This window comes from Copidosoma floridanum, unplaced genomic scaffold (genome assembly GCF_036245765.1).
Source record: "Copidosoma floridanum isolate Cflo_tuat_1 unplaced genomic scaffold, Cflo_Japanese_pri ptg000030l, whole genome shotgun sequence".
NCBI lineage: Eukaryota > Metazoa > Arthropoda > Insecta > Hymenoptera > Encyrtidae > Copidosoma > Copidosoma floridanum.
Genome location: NW_028321907.1, coordinates 3562817 through 3576642, shown reverse-complemented (window position 1 = coordinate 3576642; position 13826 = coordinate 3562817). Strand labels below are relative to the sequence as shown.

At 36.7% G+C, this 13826-nt stretch overlaps 3 protein-coding genes across 4 annotated transcripts; 2 read left to right on the top strand and 1 right to left on the bottom strand.

Moving 5' to 3' along the window:
- Positions 1-715: 715 nt before the first annotated feature.
- Positions 716-4498, bottom strand: AP-2mu (adaptor protein complex 2, mu subunit). 2 transcript variants are annotated; one of them, XM_014352080.2, is made up of 5 exons: positions 4311-4498; positions 2969-3346; positions 2647-2897; positions 2318-2574; positions 716-2237 (listed from the first exon to the last, which is right to left on the bottom strand). In XM_014352080.2, the coding sequence occupies exons 2-5, from the start codon at positions 3306-3308 to the stop codon at positions 1757-1759; spliced, it is 1329 nt and encodes a 442-aa protein (XP_014207566.1). In that variant the 5' UTR covers positions 3309-3346; positions 4311-4498; the 3' UTR covers positions 716-1756. The 2 variants fall into 2 exon arrangements, with proteins under 2 accessions (XP_014207566.1, XP_089452931.1); XM_089596805.1 differs by lacking the exon at positions 4311-4498 and adding an exon at positions 3839-4188.
- A 703-nt stretch (positions 4499-5201) lies between these two features.
- LOC106638762 (TWiK family of potassium channels protein 7-like) lies at positions 5202-9451 on the top strand. Its single transcript, XM_014352099.2, has 7 exons — positions 5202-5354; positions 7519-7647; positions 7729-7915; positions 8359-8571; positions 8647-8796; positions 8875-9076; positions 9161-9451. Exons 1-7 carry the CDS (start codon positions 5202-5204, stop codon positions 9357-9359), a joined length of 1233 nt encoding a protein of 410 aa, XP_014207585.2. The 3' UTR covers positions 9360-9451.
- Positions 9452-10065: 614 nt separating this feature from the next.
- Positions 10066-11859, top strand: LOC149373431 (uncharacterized). Its single transcript, XM_089596325.1, has 3 exons — positions 10066-10079; positions 10193-11607; positions 11855-11859. The coding sequence occupies exons 1-3, from the start codon at positions 10066-10068 to the stop codon at positions 11857-11859; spliced, it is 1434 nt and encodes a 477-aa protein (XP_089452451.1).
- Positions 11860-13826: the final 1967 nt, after the last annotated feature.

Genomic DNA, 13826 nt, shown 5'->3' with positions numbered 1-13826 from the left:
CTCGAAGGTATCAACAGCCGCGGAAGCTGTTGTTCCGCCGTTAGTCCCCGGGCCAGCTGACATTGTTATTTGTTCCGCCCGCGCCTGCGCCCCTCCCCCTGGCTCTCTTTATATATATAGCTGTCGAGACTTGAAATGTAGGTACAACCTATATTTTCCAGGGAGGGATCCAGGAACTGCAGTGCAGGGGACGAAGAGCACTTTAACCTCTTTGGACTTGTCAAACAACTCTTTTGATTGATTTTGCGGTCAGACCGAGATCCTCGCGCTTTTGTAAAGCTTGCGTTGCACATGGGAAAGATGAGGACGGGGCGAGCAGGGCGAGCTTGCGCCGAACGGAGAAGACCTCTTCTGAAGAGGAGGAAGAGGTCGTGGAAGTGAGGGTCTTTTTACAGTGCACCGCTCTCGCTCTGAGACACGCGCGCGGCCTTAGGGTGCATTTTTTTTTTTTTTGACGTACAAAAAGGCGACTGAACAGTGAACACATGAAACCACCCCCATAAGGAGTTCAACATTTCTTTCCTCTCTGCTTCTCCGTTCAAACGGACGATGTCATGCACTTGGATAACTTTCGACTGCCCGTCAAAATGCACCTTAAAATGGCCGAGGTCACTTCCTTCGTAATTTTACTTATGCTTCTTTTTTGCTCTTGTAGCTGTAGATTAATGGGATATACATATTTGGGATGAAAATCGTGGAAGAAAAACGCGATATCTTTCATATATTTTACAATTTTATTCAACCGTAAATTTTATTTGTTCGTTACACAGGTAAAGTAAAAAGAATAAAAAATGAAGATAAAATAAAATTAATGATTATTGTTTCAAGCCTAGATTCTTGGTAAATTAACATTGTTAAATTTGTGGTTCAACTTGATCTGCGTTTAAAAAATTTCATTGGATTTGACGTTTAAAATTCATATACATATATTAATTTATTTTCTCGATAAAAACAGGTATACTCGAATCTAATTGATCCTTTCTTTCAATTCCTTAAAATCATACATAATTTCTGAAATGTACATCAAATATTATCTGGAGAGTTCTCATCTAACCTTGTGTAGTATTTTTTATACTTTTTTTTTTTTTTTTTGTTCAAATAAACACGATATACTTGAGTTGCACATGTATTTCAACATACATTACTATGACTTTAACATACATACACAAGCCATAAATCTTTTTTACTCGATAAAACTCGAACAAAGAATGTTCCCATAACGAAATTGCTATCAATATGTTTTGGTACTTGGAAATCCAGCTACAGAGTTGCTGTTATAAAGTTGTTGTTATTAATAAATAATATGCAATGTCGATTATATGCAACAAATGGCCCAACAGTGATGTTGAAGAGACACGAGACTCGTCCTCCGATCTACAGAGAGTTACACTTTACACACCTTCACGTATCGAAAATACAGTAACAATCATCGCTACGGATATCTCGTTATTGGTCGATATTAACAAGTATTAACAATTGAAAAACCATCGCAAAATGGTAGTTGTAGTAAACTTTCACCCTAGATTTTTTGTTTTAATGATTGTTTATGACAGCAAGCTAAATTCCGGCTACCAAAGACAAGCTTTGCATCTCTAGCACATCAACATCAAGCTTAAATTCTGTTGGTTTAATAAAATTCAGTAACTTCAAATGACTTTGTCGCGTTTTCAAGTGTACATAATCATAACAGAACCATACTCTTCTTTTCATTGAGATTACTCGTTTACTATTTAACGAAAGAATCGGAGTATTATCATTAGCATCGTGTCTCATAGAGACCACTTCTTCCGATATACCTGACCCATTTTATAACATCGTGATCAGAGTAGTTCAGCTTTGATTCAAAGACTTTCAAATAACGAACTTTAAAGCCCGAAGGTGCGAAAGGTACTTCAAAATTCATGGAAATCGGAGGACGCGTCCACTTCTTTTTCGTGTCAGTCTCTAGCAGATCAATCTCGGCCGACAGCTGAGTTTCCTTCATGCCAGCCATACGCTTGATCTTCCAGACTATAGCGTTCTCAGAGGCCTTGTACTTGGCCTTGCCTTTCAAACAAATCAACTGAACTCCAGCTGTATTCAGTGGTGTCGGAACACGCACTTCTATCTTTTGTCCTAGTAGAGATGGCTTGAAATTGGATTTTAGCACGGCTTTGACTTCCATTTTAGTGCGCCCGACCTCACGAACCAGAGGAATAACGCGGAAAGGCAATGAAATATCCTTTGTTGTGCGGTACCTAAAAATTTATCGTTTAATTAATTTTTCTCAAAAATATATTGATAAATACTTCAACTCGAAGATTACATTGATATTTACCTCATCAATTCAAACTCTCCATCTGGCGGTATAAAACTAATGGAATGTTCCGTTTCAAACTTTGACAGCTTGACACACTGATGGAACTGGCAATCGTCAATCACAACTACGGGTTTACCAGAACGTGCTCCAGTTGGATCATCGCCTCCTACATTTCCTAAGCCTCCGCTACCTTTGCCTTTGGATTCCATTACGATTTTATCATTGATTCCAAATTTACACTCAGGCATACCAGACAAATAAGATTTCATAACGACCTGAACAAAGCAAAAGTTTGCGTGAGATCACAAGTACATGAAAACAAAAAAAAACAATTCAAGCGTAATAACCTTTCCAGCAACATGAGCACTGAGCACTTGACCCTGTGGACTCATTAATAAATTTACATATTCCAATACATCAAGGAAAAGCTCATTGCGCCTGTATTTGATGCCCTCTCTTCTCCAGCCAATCTGTCCAGTAACTTGTGAAGTTATTTGGGCTTGTTCTTCTTTAGTGGCAGATTTTACACCTTGTTGAGTGATAAAGGTCTTCAAAACTCCAGTGTCACAGTTTTGAGGGTAACCAAAATCCAAAATTTCTGCAAAATTGAATAATGAATGCACCAATTGAAGTATGCTGGTTAATTTTATAAAGCAAATCGCATTGTACCATCAAGCAGTTCATAGATTAAAACGAAATTATTTTTGATGTTTTCTTCAGAGATCTTTCCAAAGTACGATTGCATCACATCAATGATCTTGAGGAGAAATTCAAATACCATGGCAGCATTGACATTCTGCTTCGTGACAGCAGCAAGCCAAATGTTGGCTCTCTTTATATGGAAGAATGAGGTCCTGGCAATATTGGTCACTGGTGAGCGAACCTGCTGCCTTGCATGGATGACATTAACGCGAAATGCATCCACTGCATTGCGCCCAATGTCATCGCGGTAGACCCTCGAAATGAGAACCTCCCCCTTGTGGTTGTAGACAAATAATCCACCAATCATCTTGGTGGGTTAATTTTTTTCGGTCTGCTATCCTACATCTGAAAAAAATATAAGAATATTAAGTCAATGTGTAGCACCAGTCTCATAAAAGCCAATAGATCTAGTACAAATTAAAAGAAAAAACAAAATACCAATATGAGATGGTACAACTTGGAGTAAATAAAATTATTTGAGCAAATAAAAATGTCAAAGCCAATGTACAGCGCTCGTTGATAAATTATAAAAGTGATGACCCTCAGTTCACATGAGATAGGATTGTTTTATCATCTCTAACTGTTATCAGCAGCAATCCAGTGAATGGTGCATACAAACCACAACCTAATCTGAATCCCTTCTATTTTTTTTTTTTTGTCAAAGAAATGGAGACAAAAATAATTTATATTTTTGTGTCCACACTTTTATACGAACCATTATAAAGGTATTTATCAATACTTTTGTACTTTTATGTATCATACATATTATTGCGACCAGTATGTGGAGTGTAACCAGTGATATATTTTAGAGTATAAAATTAACAAAAATACCCGTACCTAAAAACAAATTAAACTATATACAGACTGACAATACTATCAATACTGTGCAAGTACGACACACGAGCTGGCTGCCAAATCCGACTTGTAATAATTATTAGGTATATACTAATAAGTATGCCCGTTATTGAAGTCATTGACGGAGGCGGTGACTATTGTAATCAAGTCAACACGCCCAATCCATAAGTACACCGAGAGAGCAGCAGTTATACACTGTGCACAACACAATCGTATTCATATCATCGTCCTCGTCATTTCTCTGATATTATATTGCCCAAACGGCTCGAGAGCTATTTTCTACTGTACAACTGATGCGAGTAGGTATCGATCTGCCGGAGAGAAACAGAAAGAGAGAGCTCGCATTCCACTATACCTCACTGAGAAACTATCTGTTAGCCACTATACTTAACGTCACCTACATGTTTCCCTTATCAGCCAAAATTCTCGTAATTAAAAAATAATGAGTACTTACGCATAATTGAGCAATGATGGTGTGAAAAGAGGTGGCGGCTACTGTACTTAGACACAAAAACCAGCAAAAGAGAGCAAGCGGGAGGAAGACAGCAGCAGAAAGTCGACACCAACGAAAAGGACTATATGCGTGAGCTGATGACTGAACACTTACAGCTCTAGCTTACCAACTCTCACGTTTCGTATGGATCGAATGTGTATACGGGTATAGGAGCGAGATAGAGAGAAAGAGTGACGTTGCGCTCGAAAGTGACACCCACTTTTGCAACGACTACGCTAGGCGGAATATATTTCTCGTTGCACTTCCTTACCGACAGAGATTTCGGAGCGACTTTGGGTTTTCACTTTTCACTCAAATTGAACAAGTACTTACTGGACACAATGACATTGGAGCGATTTTGCGTGAAAATTTTTATGTTGGACACGGGTAAGTTATATACTTGTAAGCAAGGAAAACGTGCACGAAAAAAGAGACGATGCGTATAATATATACTCGCTTGACTCTGCCCCAAAGTGGCGCGACTGCGCTGGCGCCGATTTGAATGCGGCTCGTGGCAGAAAAAACCGAGGAAGCCGAACGAGATGTTCTTCTCATCTCCTCGGAATCCGAGCTAGTCGCTGGTCAACCAGCTATCCGGTCGCGCTGATAAGCACTCGAAATCACTCGTGTTGCGGGTCCAATCATTGGACGAGACGTTAATTAGACACGATGACTCTTACGGTTGTTCGGAAAAACGTGATTGATTACGAAGATGCAATATCGAGTGTTTGGTCGGTTGTTTTTTGCTGAAATGCCCAACAGAGGAGAGAGCATCGAGACTGAAGATTAAATATTTTTCTAAAGTTTTTCTTTTTTTCTTTTTTTTTACAATCGGAAAGAAAGTTTGTAGTAATGTTCAGCGACGACAAAAAACAGCTCAACGAGGGCAGCTCGAGCATGTCGAAAAAAATTTTTCGAGCTGAAACTTTGGCCAAAATTAAATCCATAACTAGTCATGTGGGTCTGTTGGTCACGCTGATGATATACACGCTTATCGGAGGACTGGTGAGATTAGAATTTTTTTTTTTTTTTTTTTTACCATTTGCAGAAAAGCTCAAATTAATTATTTTCAATGAAAAATGGAAGAGAAGGACAATTTACACTACGCAGTTTCGGGTAAAATACAAAAATAATGCCTGATGGATGCGTCACTTTGGTTTTGTTTTTTTTTATATGTAACAGCTTTTTCATAAATAAAACTAAATTTCAAATCAAACGATCAAACGTAGCGTACAAGATCGCACATGGGGCAACAAAATAAATCATCGGCAAGAGAGACGCAGTTAGCAAAACGCATCTCGCGCATATGACCAAAACACGAAGTGACAAACATTTGGACTTTTTTTTCATTCTTTCGCGATATTTATACACACTGCACGCCCCAGTTCCACACGACTCCTCGGCTCTTCGCACACTCTCGACGCCACAAATCCTCGGAACATTTCCATTGCCACGTATACCTATTTCTGCCACTGCGAATTTTCAGCGAGACTGGAATATTGGACGCGGATAAGTAAGTCGCATCACGGAATAACAAAAAGTTACGAGGAGAAAACGCGAGTATTATTTTGAGGAAGCCAAGCGTGTGGATGATTTCTTTTTTTTTTTTTTTTTGACTCTTCCCCAACCGCTCTTAACTCTTCCTTCGCTTGTATACCCGCGCGCGCGTATATTAAAGCTATAAACATCGGGGATCTCGGAACGCGCCTCTCTCCCCCGAGCTTTCGAGCTTTGCTCCGGTGGAAGATTAAGACTTAATTATTTTCGCTAACTCGAAGCGACGCTCTGCAATTTGCTCGCCATGTTTTTTGTAATTGGAAAACCGCAATTTAATGAGAGATTTTATTCAACGTTTAAAAGCTTGAACAATTTTCGGTAAACATGATTGTTATTTGACGGCACACGCATGTTTTGGGGGGGTGAAATTAACACATAAGTATAAATTGAAAAAGTGACGATTTTGAAACAGATTTTAACTATTAAAATATGATCAAAAAAAGGGTGGTATTTGTCTGCGATCGAGGAAACTTGTACGGCTTGTAAATATTATTTCAGACGTGACCAAAGATCGGTTAATTAACTAATTTAAAAAATGTAACTTTAACCAAATCATGAATAATTAATATTAACTATTTCACAGTGAAAATTAAACCATAATTTCTGCAAGTTATGAGTATTCAACTGGGAAATTTCCTGACAAAAGAGAGTGAATGGTCACTATTCGAACAGTGTGTATAATGTGTACTCACAACCATTTGAAATTTAGAGAAAAGCAGTAAAATGTAAAACTAAAATACACCCATCAACGCGCGCATTTAAAAGTTCTCGGGCCGATTTCGGGGGTGGCGTTTGATAATATTCTCGGAGCTGTGCACGAGTTAAGAGTAAAACATAGCGAAACAAGGTACTTCTGGAAATCAGTTCTTTAACGAGCCGTAAACATTTTTTCCTTCAAACACACTCCCGCCGGGCGTACGTATAACGACGTGCTTAGCGCGAGCCATCCAAGATAAACAATCGCTCAATCGCCCAAACTTGCTCTCAACGGCTCTGGCTTTTTTTTTTTTTTTTTTTTTTTTTGCCAATTTCTCGATTGCTGGGAACACGGATTTTGAAATACCGATCGCTTGTCGACATTTGCCATTGTCCGAGTGGTCATTTGGCGGAATGCAAGGCAAAAAAATCTGGTGTATAATTAAAGTTGGCGCGACACGGCTCTCCCGGCGAAGACGCACGGGGTTATTAATGATCTGCGAGTGCGCGGGTGTTGGGGTCCAAGAAAGGCAAAAAAAAAAAAAAAAAAAAAAAGGAGTATAAACGGCGTACGAGTACGTGGTTTATGTGTTTTGTAAGCGAGAAGCGTACACATGGGGCAGCGATTTTTGTTTACCCAATGCGCCATGTAGGAGAAGGAGAAGAAGAAAAAACGTCGACAGATATTGAAATGTACAAGTGTTATGAAAAGTAAACTGGAAGGAAAAGCTCCGCGACATACATGTATTCTAGGAAAACACTAATGTCTTACCGATTTCCCTAAGTTCGTGTTACTTTGGTGGATCTATTTTGAAGTGGGCAATAAAATAGCCGAAAACCAAAAATAAAATTTTCCAAAATGATGTTCCACTCGGTAAGTAATAAATGTATATTTCACGTAGTCGTGACTTTGCAGGTGTTCCGAAGATTGGAGCTGCCAGTGGAGATGGAAAGATTGGGCAGATTGGAGGAGACGTTGTTGCTAAAGAGACAATATCTAATATCGTCTATAAATAACACGAACGTAACGGATTTGGCGCAATGGGTGAGTTGATGAGCGCAGGCGAGCCCTGCCGTTACGTAATCACAGCAAAGGCGTGCTCGATGTTGTGAAAAAAAATTTCAGGAGAGCGCGATACTTCGCCCCTACGAGTCGTCGATGCAAGAGGCGGCGCGATCCGGCTTCTCCGCGGAGCTCATTCCGAAGCTCACGGCCACGGACGAGGAGAGGCTAAATCCGGAGCCGATGTTTGCTGACCGATGGAGCGTGCTCCAGGCCGTGTTTTTCGCCAGCACGATTTTGACCACGATCGGTTGTTATCTCTGACAATAATCATCATCTTCATATCGCTGCTACTTCCTATTTTCCCATCCAAACGCCCAAAGTCGATTCGGAAAACGTATTGGGATTTTTGGTGATATTTTTTTCTTGAGTCACGTGTTTTCGTGTTCCACCTCCGAGGATTTTGATTTTTCCATCCAAAAACACGAATTTTCGACCAAAGTATCTATACAGTGCGTGCATGGATCAACGAACCCATCCCATTCCAACAATTGATTCACTTTTACCAAACTATTGACAAAAATTTTCGTAACTAATTGTGAAATCATACCGATCACGATAATATCAAGCATACACTTCGAGCTCAATATTTTTTTTAATGAGAAATTTTTATTAACGTTACGTGAATTTTGTAATTTTTATCGGTGCAGTTGCATACATTTATAGAGCAAAAATGTTTTTGCCCTTTCGCAGGCTACGGGAACGTCTTCCCAACAACTTTTCTCGGCAGGGTGTTTTGCATCCTGTTCGCTTTGATCGGCATACCCTTGACTCTGACTGTGATAGCCGACTACGGTAAACTGTTAGCCGGAGCCGTCAGTTCCGCAGCGCCAAAAATACGATCCAAACTCCCCAAAGGCTACAACTCCTGCATACCTACAAACCAGGCCGGGAGAAAATCTCTGGGTAAATATACTACCGGTTATTCATCCCTGAATACCGATATGACGATGGATAATTTTTTTTATACTTTCCTCACAGGTGCTCTCGCCGCTGTAGGTTTGTTGTTTTTGTACTTGGCTTGCGGGGCTGGTATATTCATGCTGTGGGAGACCCATTGGACGTTTTTTGAAGGATTTTACTTTTGCTTCGTGACGATGACTACCATCGGATTCGGTGACATCGTCCCAAGTGAGTCCAACTAATCTGCGAATGGGGAAAAAAACAAAAAAACAAATGTGATTTCAATGGTGTTTGGTTTCGTTGCAGCGAATACGAAATACATGCTGTTTTGCACCGGATACATACTCGTCGGTCTAGCTCTAACCAGCACGATCATCGAACTGGTGCGACGGCAGTACGCCCACTCTTGGAAAAGACTGCAAGCCCTGAGAGGGCCCCTGGCAGAAACGCTCAGGAGAATCGGAGAGCAGGCCGGTGGCGACATGTCTTCGTTGCAAACTGATCTCAAGTAGGTGAACTTTCCTTCTTTGTACAATCATACAACTGCACATGGTGGCCAAAGACGAGAAAAAAAAAAAAAATTTGCTTACAGGCGCGTGCTGAAAGTCATCTCGATGCCTCGTCGGAGAAAAAGTGGTGCTGAAAGTCACGACATGAAGGACAGCGAGTGGGAGGAGGCGGTGGAGCAAATTCTCCGGGACATCGCTGCGTCGTCCCAACCGGAGCCCGAGTTACCTCAGCAGCCGAGAAAATCCGTCGTGCAGATTATCATCTACGAATCGAGTGTCTGAATTTTCGAGTCCACCTCGATCACTTTTAACCCAACGATTAGGTTTTTTATTTAAATGTGTATCAAGAGTTTTTTTTTAATGCGAACAATAAATTTTAATAAAAAAAACTTACAGAACGTCGTTTACCGTTCGTTAACACATCACCAGGGATGGGTAAATAGTGCGACATTGAATTTACGACACGTCACATGTATAAAAATGTCGTACGTGTCGTAAATTGTATAATACGTCATATATGACACCAATTTTCGAACCAAAATAATTAGCGCGCGAAATTCAAACGAGCAAACAATTAACTAATCTCACTGAACCGAGACAAGCAAGGCAATCATGTGATCAATTCGTTAATCAAATAAATCAACTAATTATGCGGCTGAACAGGTAATACTGCTGAACCCAGTCCGATAACGTCAATTGATTCATCCATCTTTAACTATAAGCTCACTTGCAGACTTATGGGACTTAAGACTCTTGAGAGGGCTCATACTAAGTGTAAAATAAAGTAGGTACCTAGATCAATAACCTATATTTAGCTAGTAAATCGTAAATTATTTTTAGTTTCTCATACATTAAAACATCTATTTTTCATCAAACTCACATGGTTCGAATTTTATTAATACACTGCAGTTACGTTTTAATATTGGAATACACCCAATTATTACACTCAATTCTTGTAATGATTTAATTTTATATTTCGAGTTAGAAAATGGACGCTGAGAGGTAAAAAAAAATTTTCCCGTACTTTTATTTTAAATTACAAAAAATTGTTTATCGTTTATATGATAAGCACATAACTTTATAAACATAATTTATAAAAACATTATTATAATTAGGAAAAAACTTATTGATGAAGCTCTTGCTGCGTACTTTTTTGCCTGCAATATTTCTTATATAAGCGTGGAATCTGAGTTTTTCATCAATTTTGTCAGAGCATTGAATCCAGATTATACACCTCCAAGTAGGAAGACTTTAGCAGGTCCTATATTAAATAAAATGTACAATGATTATCGTGATTCGATTCGATCAGAAGAAAGAAATGATGGAATCCTAATGATCGATGGCTGGAAAAATAAAGTGGCAAACACTAAAAACGTTGTTGCAATTGTAAGGACAACAAATGGACACAATATGTTTCTTAATTCTTACAATTTCAGCGAGTTTAGAGAAACAGGAGAAGAACTCAGTGAAGTTGTAAATGACTGTGTTAACATTGCTTTGAATCAATTTAACATTAAAATCCAAGTTGTAATTACTGATAATGCTTCGAACATGATAAACATGGGAAGAAGACTAAACATCTGGCATTTAACTTGCAATAGTCACTCTGGGAATTTGCTTTTTCAGTCAATGACTAATATTGATTTTGATGAAGCAGTATCTCAAGTCATCAAAGACTTTAAAAGTGAAAATTTACAATCACAATTGATAAATTTAGGATGCCGTAAAATAGTCCTGCCTGGAACTACACGTTGGTGCAGTAAAAGAGATGCATATAGAAGGTGTTTACAAAATATTTATGCTATGAGAGAAATAATTAGAACAAACCAATTGAAAGGGCGTGAGGATCAATATACTTTTAAAGAAGGAGTTATAGAAACAGTTTTGGATGATGAATTTGGAGCAAAACTAACTGAAGCTTTAATAAATTATGATCCGGTTTGTCATCTAGTTAATTACTGTCAAAAAAGTAATTGTAGTATTGCCTATGCTATGGAATTGTGGTTGAATCTCAATTTGCCTTACAATGAAGATGGCCATTTTTATCAAGTGTTAAGAGATCGTTTAAAAAAGGTTGTTAATAAATACGGTCTTGCAGCTAATTATCTAAATCATCATTTTAAAGGTCGAGCATTCAGAAATAATAATGCTTATGTTGCTATGTGCAACGAATTTTTGACTGAAAATTTAGATGGAAACGGTCGAATGCAGTTAGAAGAGTATACTAACCAAACAGGAATTTTTCAAAGATTGTTCGAACGTCGATTCGAGACGTGGAAGGATTTCTGGCGCACTGCACGATGCTTTTATCCTGAACTTTCGAACTTGGCTGAGAAATTGCTTACCATTCCAGCATCCACAGGTGATTTAGAAAGATTGTTCAGTGAATGGTCACTTGTCCACAACAAAGTTAGAAATAGACTTAAAGAAGAAACTTCCAAGAAATTAATTGCACTTTATTATAAATTTAGACTAAGATATGCAAACTTGTTAGATCTAAATCATGAAAATAACAACGATGATAATGATAGTGAGAATGATGATTATTAAAAAATTTTATAGTTCATTTGCAAATGTTTTTTATAAAAATAATGAACAAGTACAACCCTTATACAAGTACTTATTTATTTTGTACAAAATTTATTACAAATACTTTTGTATTAACACAAGATATCTTAAAATTACAATAAATTTTTTTTGCAACAAGTAATCATATAAATTTTCCATTTGTACTATAGTGTAGTCAGTCATCTTATATTATAATTTAATGTTTGCAGACTAGTCATTTGATAATGTATACAAAATTTCATTCATTTATTTTTAAAGAGTAAAATAATTCTTTGAACTTTTCATTTGGAAAATTAATATTTTCAATGTCAATTTGAGTGGTAAATGAGAAAGCTGGTACTTTTAAAATTCTCAAAGCTAAATTATTCAAATTTTTATGGTGAGCTTCTACTAAACGCCAAAATATGTCTGGATCTTCCACTTTTTTTTTAAATATATTTTCAAATATACCTGCTTTGTCTTGATAATTATAAAAACTAGCGAGCAAAGTATTATCAGATGTAACATCAAGCATAAAAGTCGTAACTTTTTTAACAAATTCGATGTTATCAGCAAATAAAAGACCTCTGTAACGAGGATGCAAACAATTAGCTGTGAGAGATGCAGGATTACAAATTGACAAAGTATATTCATTTAAAATTTGTTTGAATGATTGATCTTCTGTAGACGATACTAATAACAACCAATCTTGTACTAAGTCAGCTTGATAATAATTTATATTTTTTTTTTGCAACAAATTATTAAGTTTTTTCAAACAAATTAATTTTGTTTTTAATTTTGCATCAAATTCATCTTCAAATAGTAAAGGAATGTACTTTGTGTTACAAGAATAAATTTTTTTACCTATAATTTCACAAAAAGTGGGTAGATTACGTAAACAAGTTTCTACTCCTTCATAATACGTTTTTAAATCTTTTTCTTCAATGTACAAAATTTGAAAATTATATTTCTCTTTTAAAGCATGAAGATCAAATTCTCTTTGAAATTCATTGATTAGTTCAATCAATTCTAAAGGTATGACAGATTTAAATATATTTTTTAATCTTAGCTCAAAGCAAACAAAATAAAAAAAAGAATATTCATTTAAACAATTTAATGAATCATAAAGATTAGCATTGTAATTTGATACGATTGAAAAACATTTGAAATTGTACTTATTTTGAAAATTTTTAATGGATCTTCCGACAAAGATTTCAAAACTTTCATAGCTGTTTTTATTACTTAAAAACTTATACTTTTCATTTTTATCGATGGTTACGCACAGTCCTGTATTCATATTATTGATGGCAGTTATGAAAACTACCTCAATTGGTTGAAAATCATTTAGTTTACTCACGTGTTCTTGATAAGCGTTGTCAAAAATTTGATTTTGCAACAAATTTGTGTCTGGTAAAAACTGTAGGTATGCAGGTCTTAAATGTTGTATGAGCTTAGAGAAATATTTGGACTTTACAGAGTTAATATCAATATTATTTGCTATCATATACTTAGGTAAGCATTCATTGATTTTATTTGCTTCGTCTTCAGTGATTTGGTCCACAAAAGATTTGATCTTATTTTTTGGTTTTGAAGCTTTTACAATCAAAAGTTTTTTTGTTGATGTGCAAGATGAAGGTTTTTTCTTAATAGCAATCTAAAAATTAAAAATTTTTTTCTCAAACAGATTTGAGAAATTTTTTGCATAAAAATTATGGTGAAGTGACGAATACCTCTTTCAATGGCTCAAAGTTGGGCACTTCAGCAAGACTTAAATTTGTTTCATTGTCAAGCATTTCATTTTCCATGCTGAAATCTTGATCAAAACTACTTTGTGAACAATCATCTGAGGATGTCACTACAGTACTCAAGCTTTCACGAGCTTTACGCTTGACTGTACTTGGATTTGAAGATTCTCGAAAAAGTGTTTCTTGTGTTTTTATTTTATTGAGATCTAATTTACAAACGTGTCTATAAACATGTCAAAGAAAAATAATATTTATTATTAAACTGTAGCTACTCTAAGGATGCTTAATAATATAATAATAAGAGAACAATAAATGTAAACAAAATAACTTTTGTTTTGAGGTGATGAAACTTAAATATTAAAAAATTATTTAACTAAATTTTTTTTTACCTGTGGCTTTCTAGTCTTTTAACAGCTGTGTTTTTCACTGTGTTTTCACATTGCCAACACACTGCAAC

Coding starts and splice junctions, on each gene's coding strand:
- AP-2mu (XM_014352080.2), bottom strand. CDS start 3,308: ATGATTGGTGGATTATTTGTCTACAACCACAAGGGGGAGGTTCTCATT. Junction 2,898..2,968: donor AATCTATGAACTGCTTGATG/GTACAATGCGAT, acceptor TCAATTTTGCAG/AAATTTTGGATTTTGGTTAC. Junction 2,238..2,317: donor GGAGAGTTTGAATTGATGAG/GTAAATATCAAT, acceptor ATAAATTTTTAG/GTACCGCACAACAAAGGATA.
- LOC106638762 (XM_014352099.2), top strand. CDS start 5,202: ATGTTCAGCGACGACAAAAAACAGCTCAACGAGGGCAGCTCGAGCATG. Junction 7,648..7,728: donor TAACGGATTTGGCGCAATGG/GTGAGTTGATGA, acceptor AAAAAATTTCAG/GAGAGCGCGATACTTCGCCC. Junction 9,077..9,160: donor TCGTTGCAAACTGATCTCAA/GTAGGTGAACTT, acceptor ATTTGCTTACAG/GCGCGTGCTGAAAGTCATCT.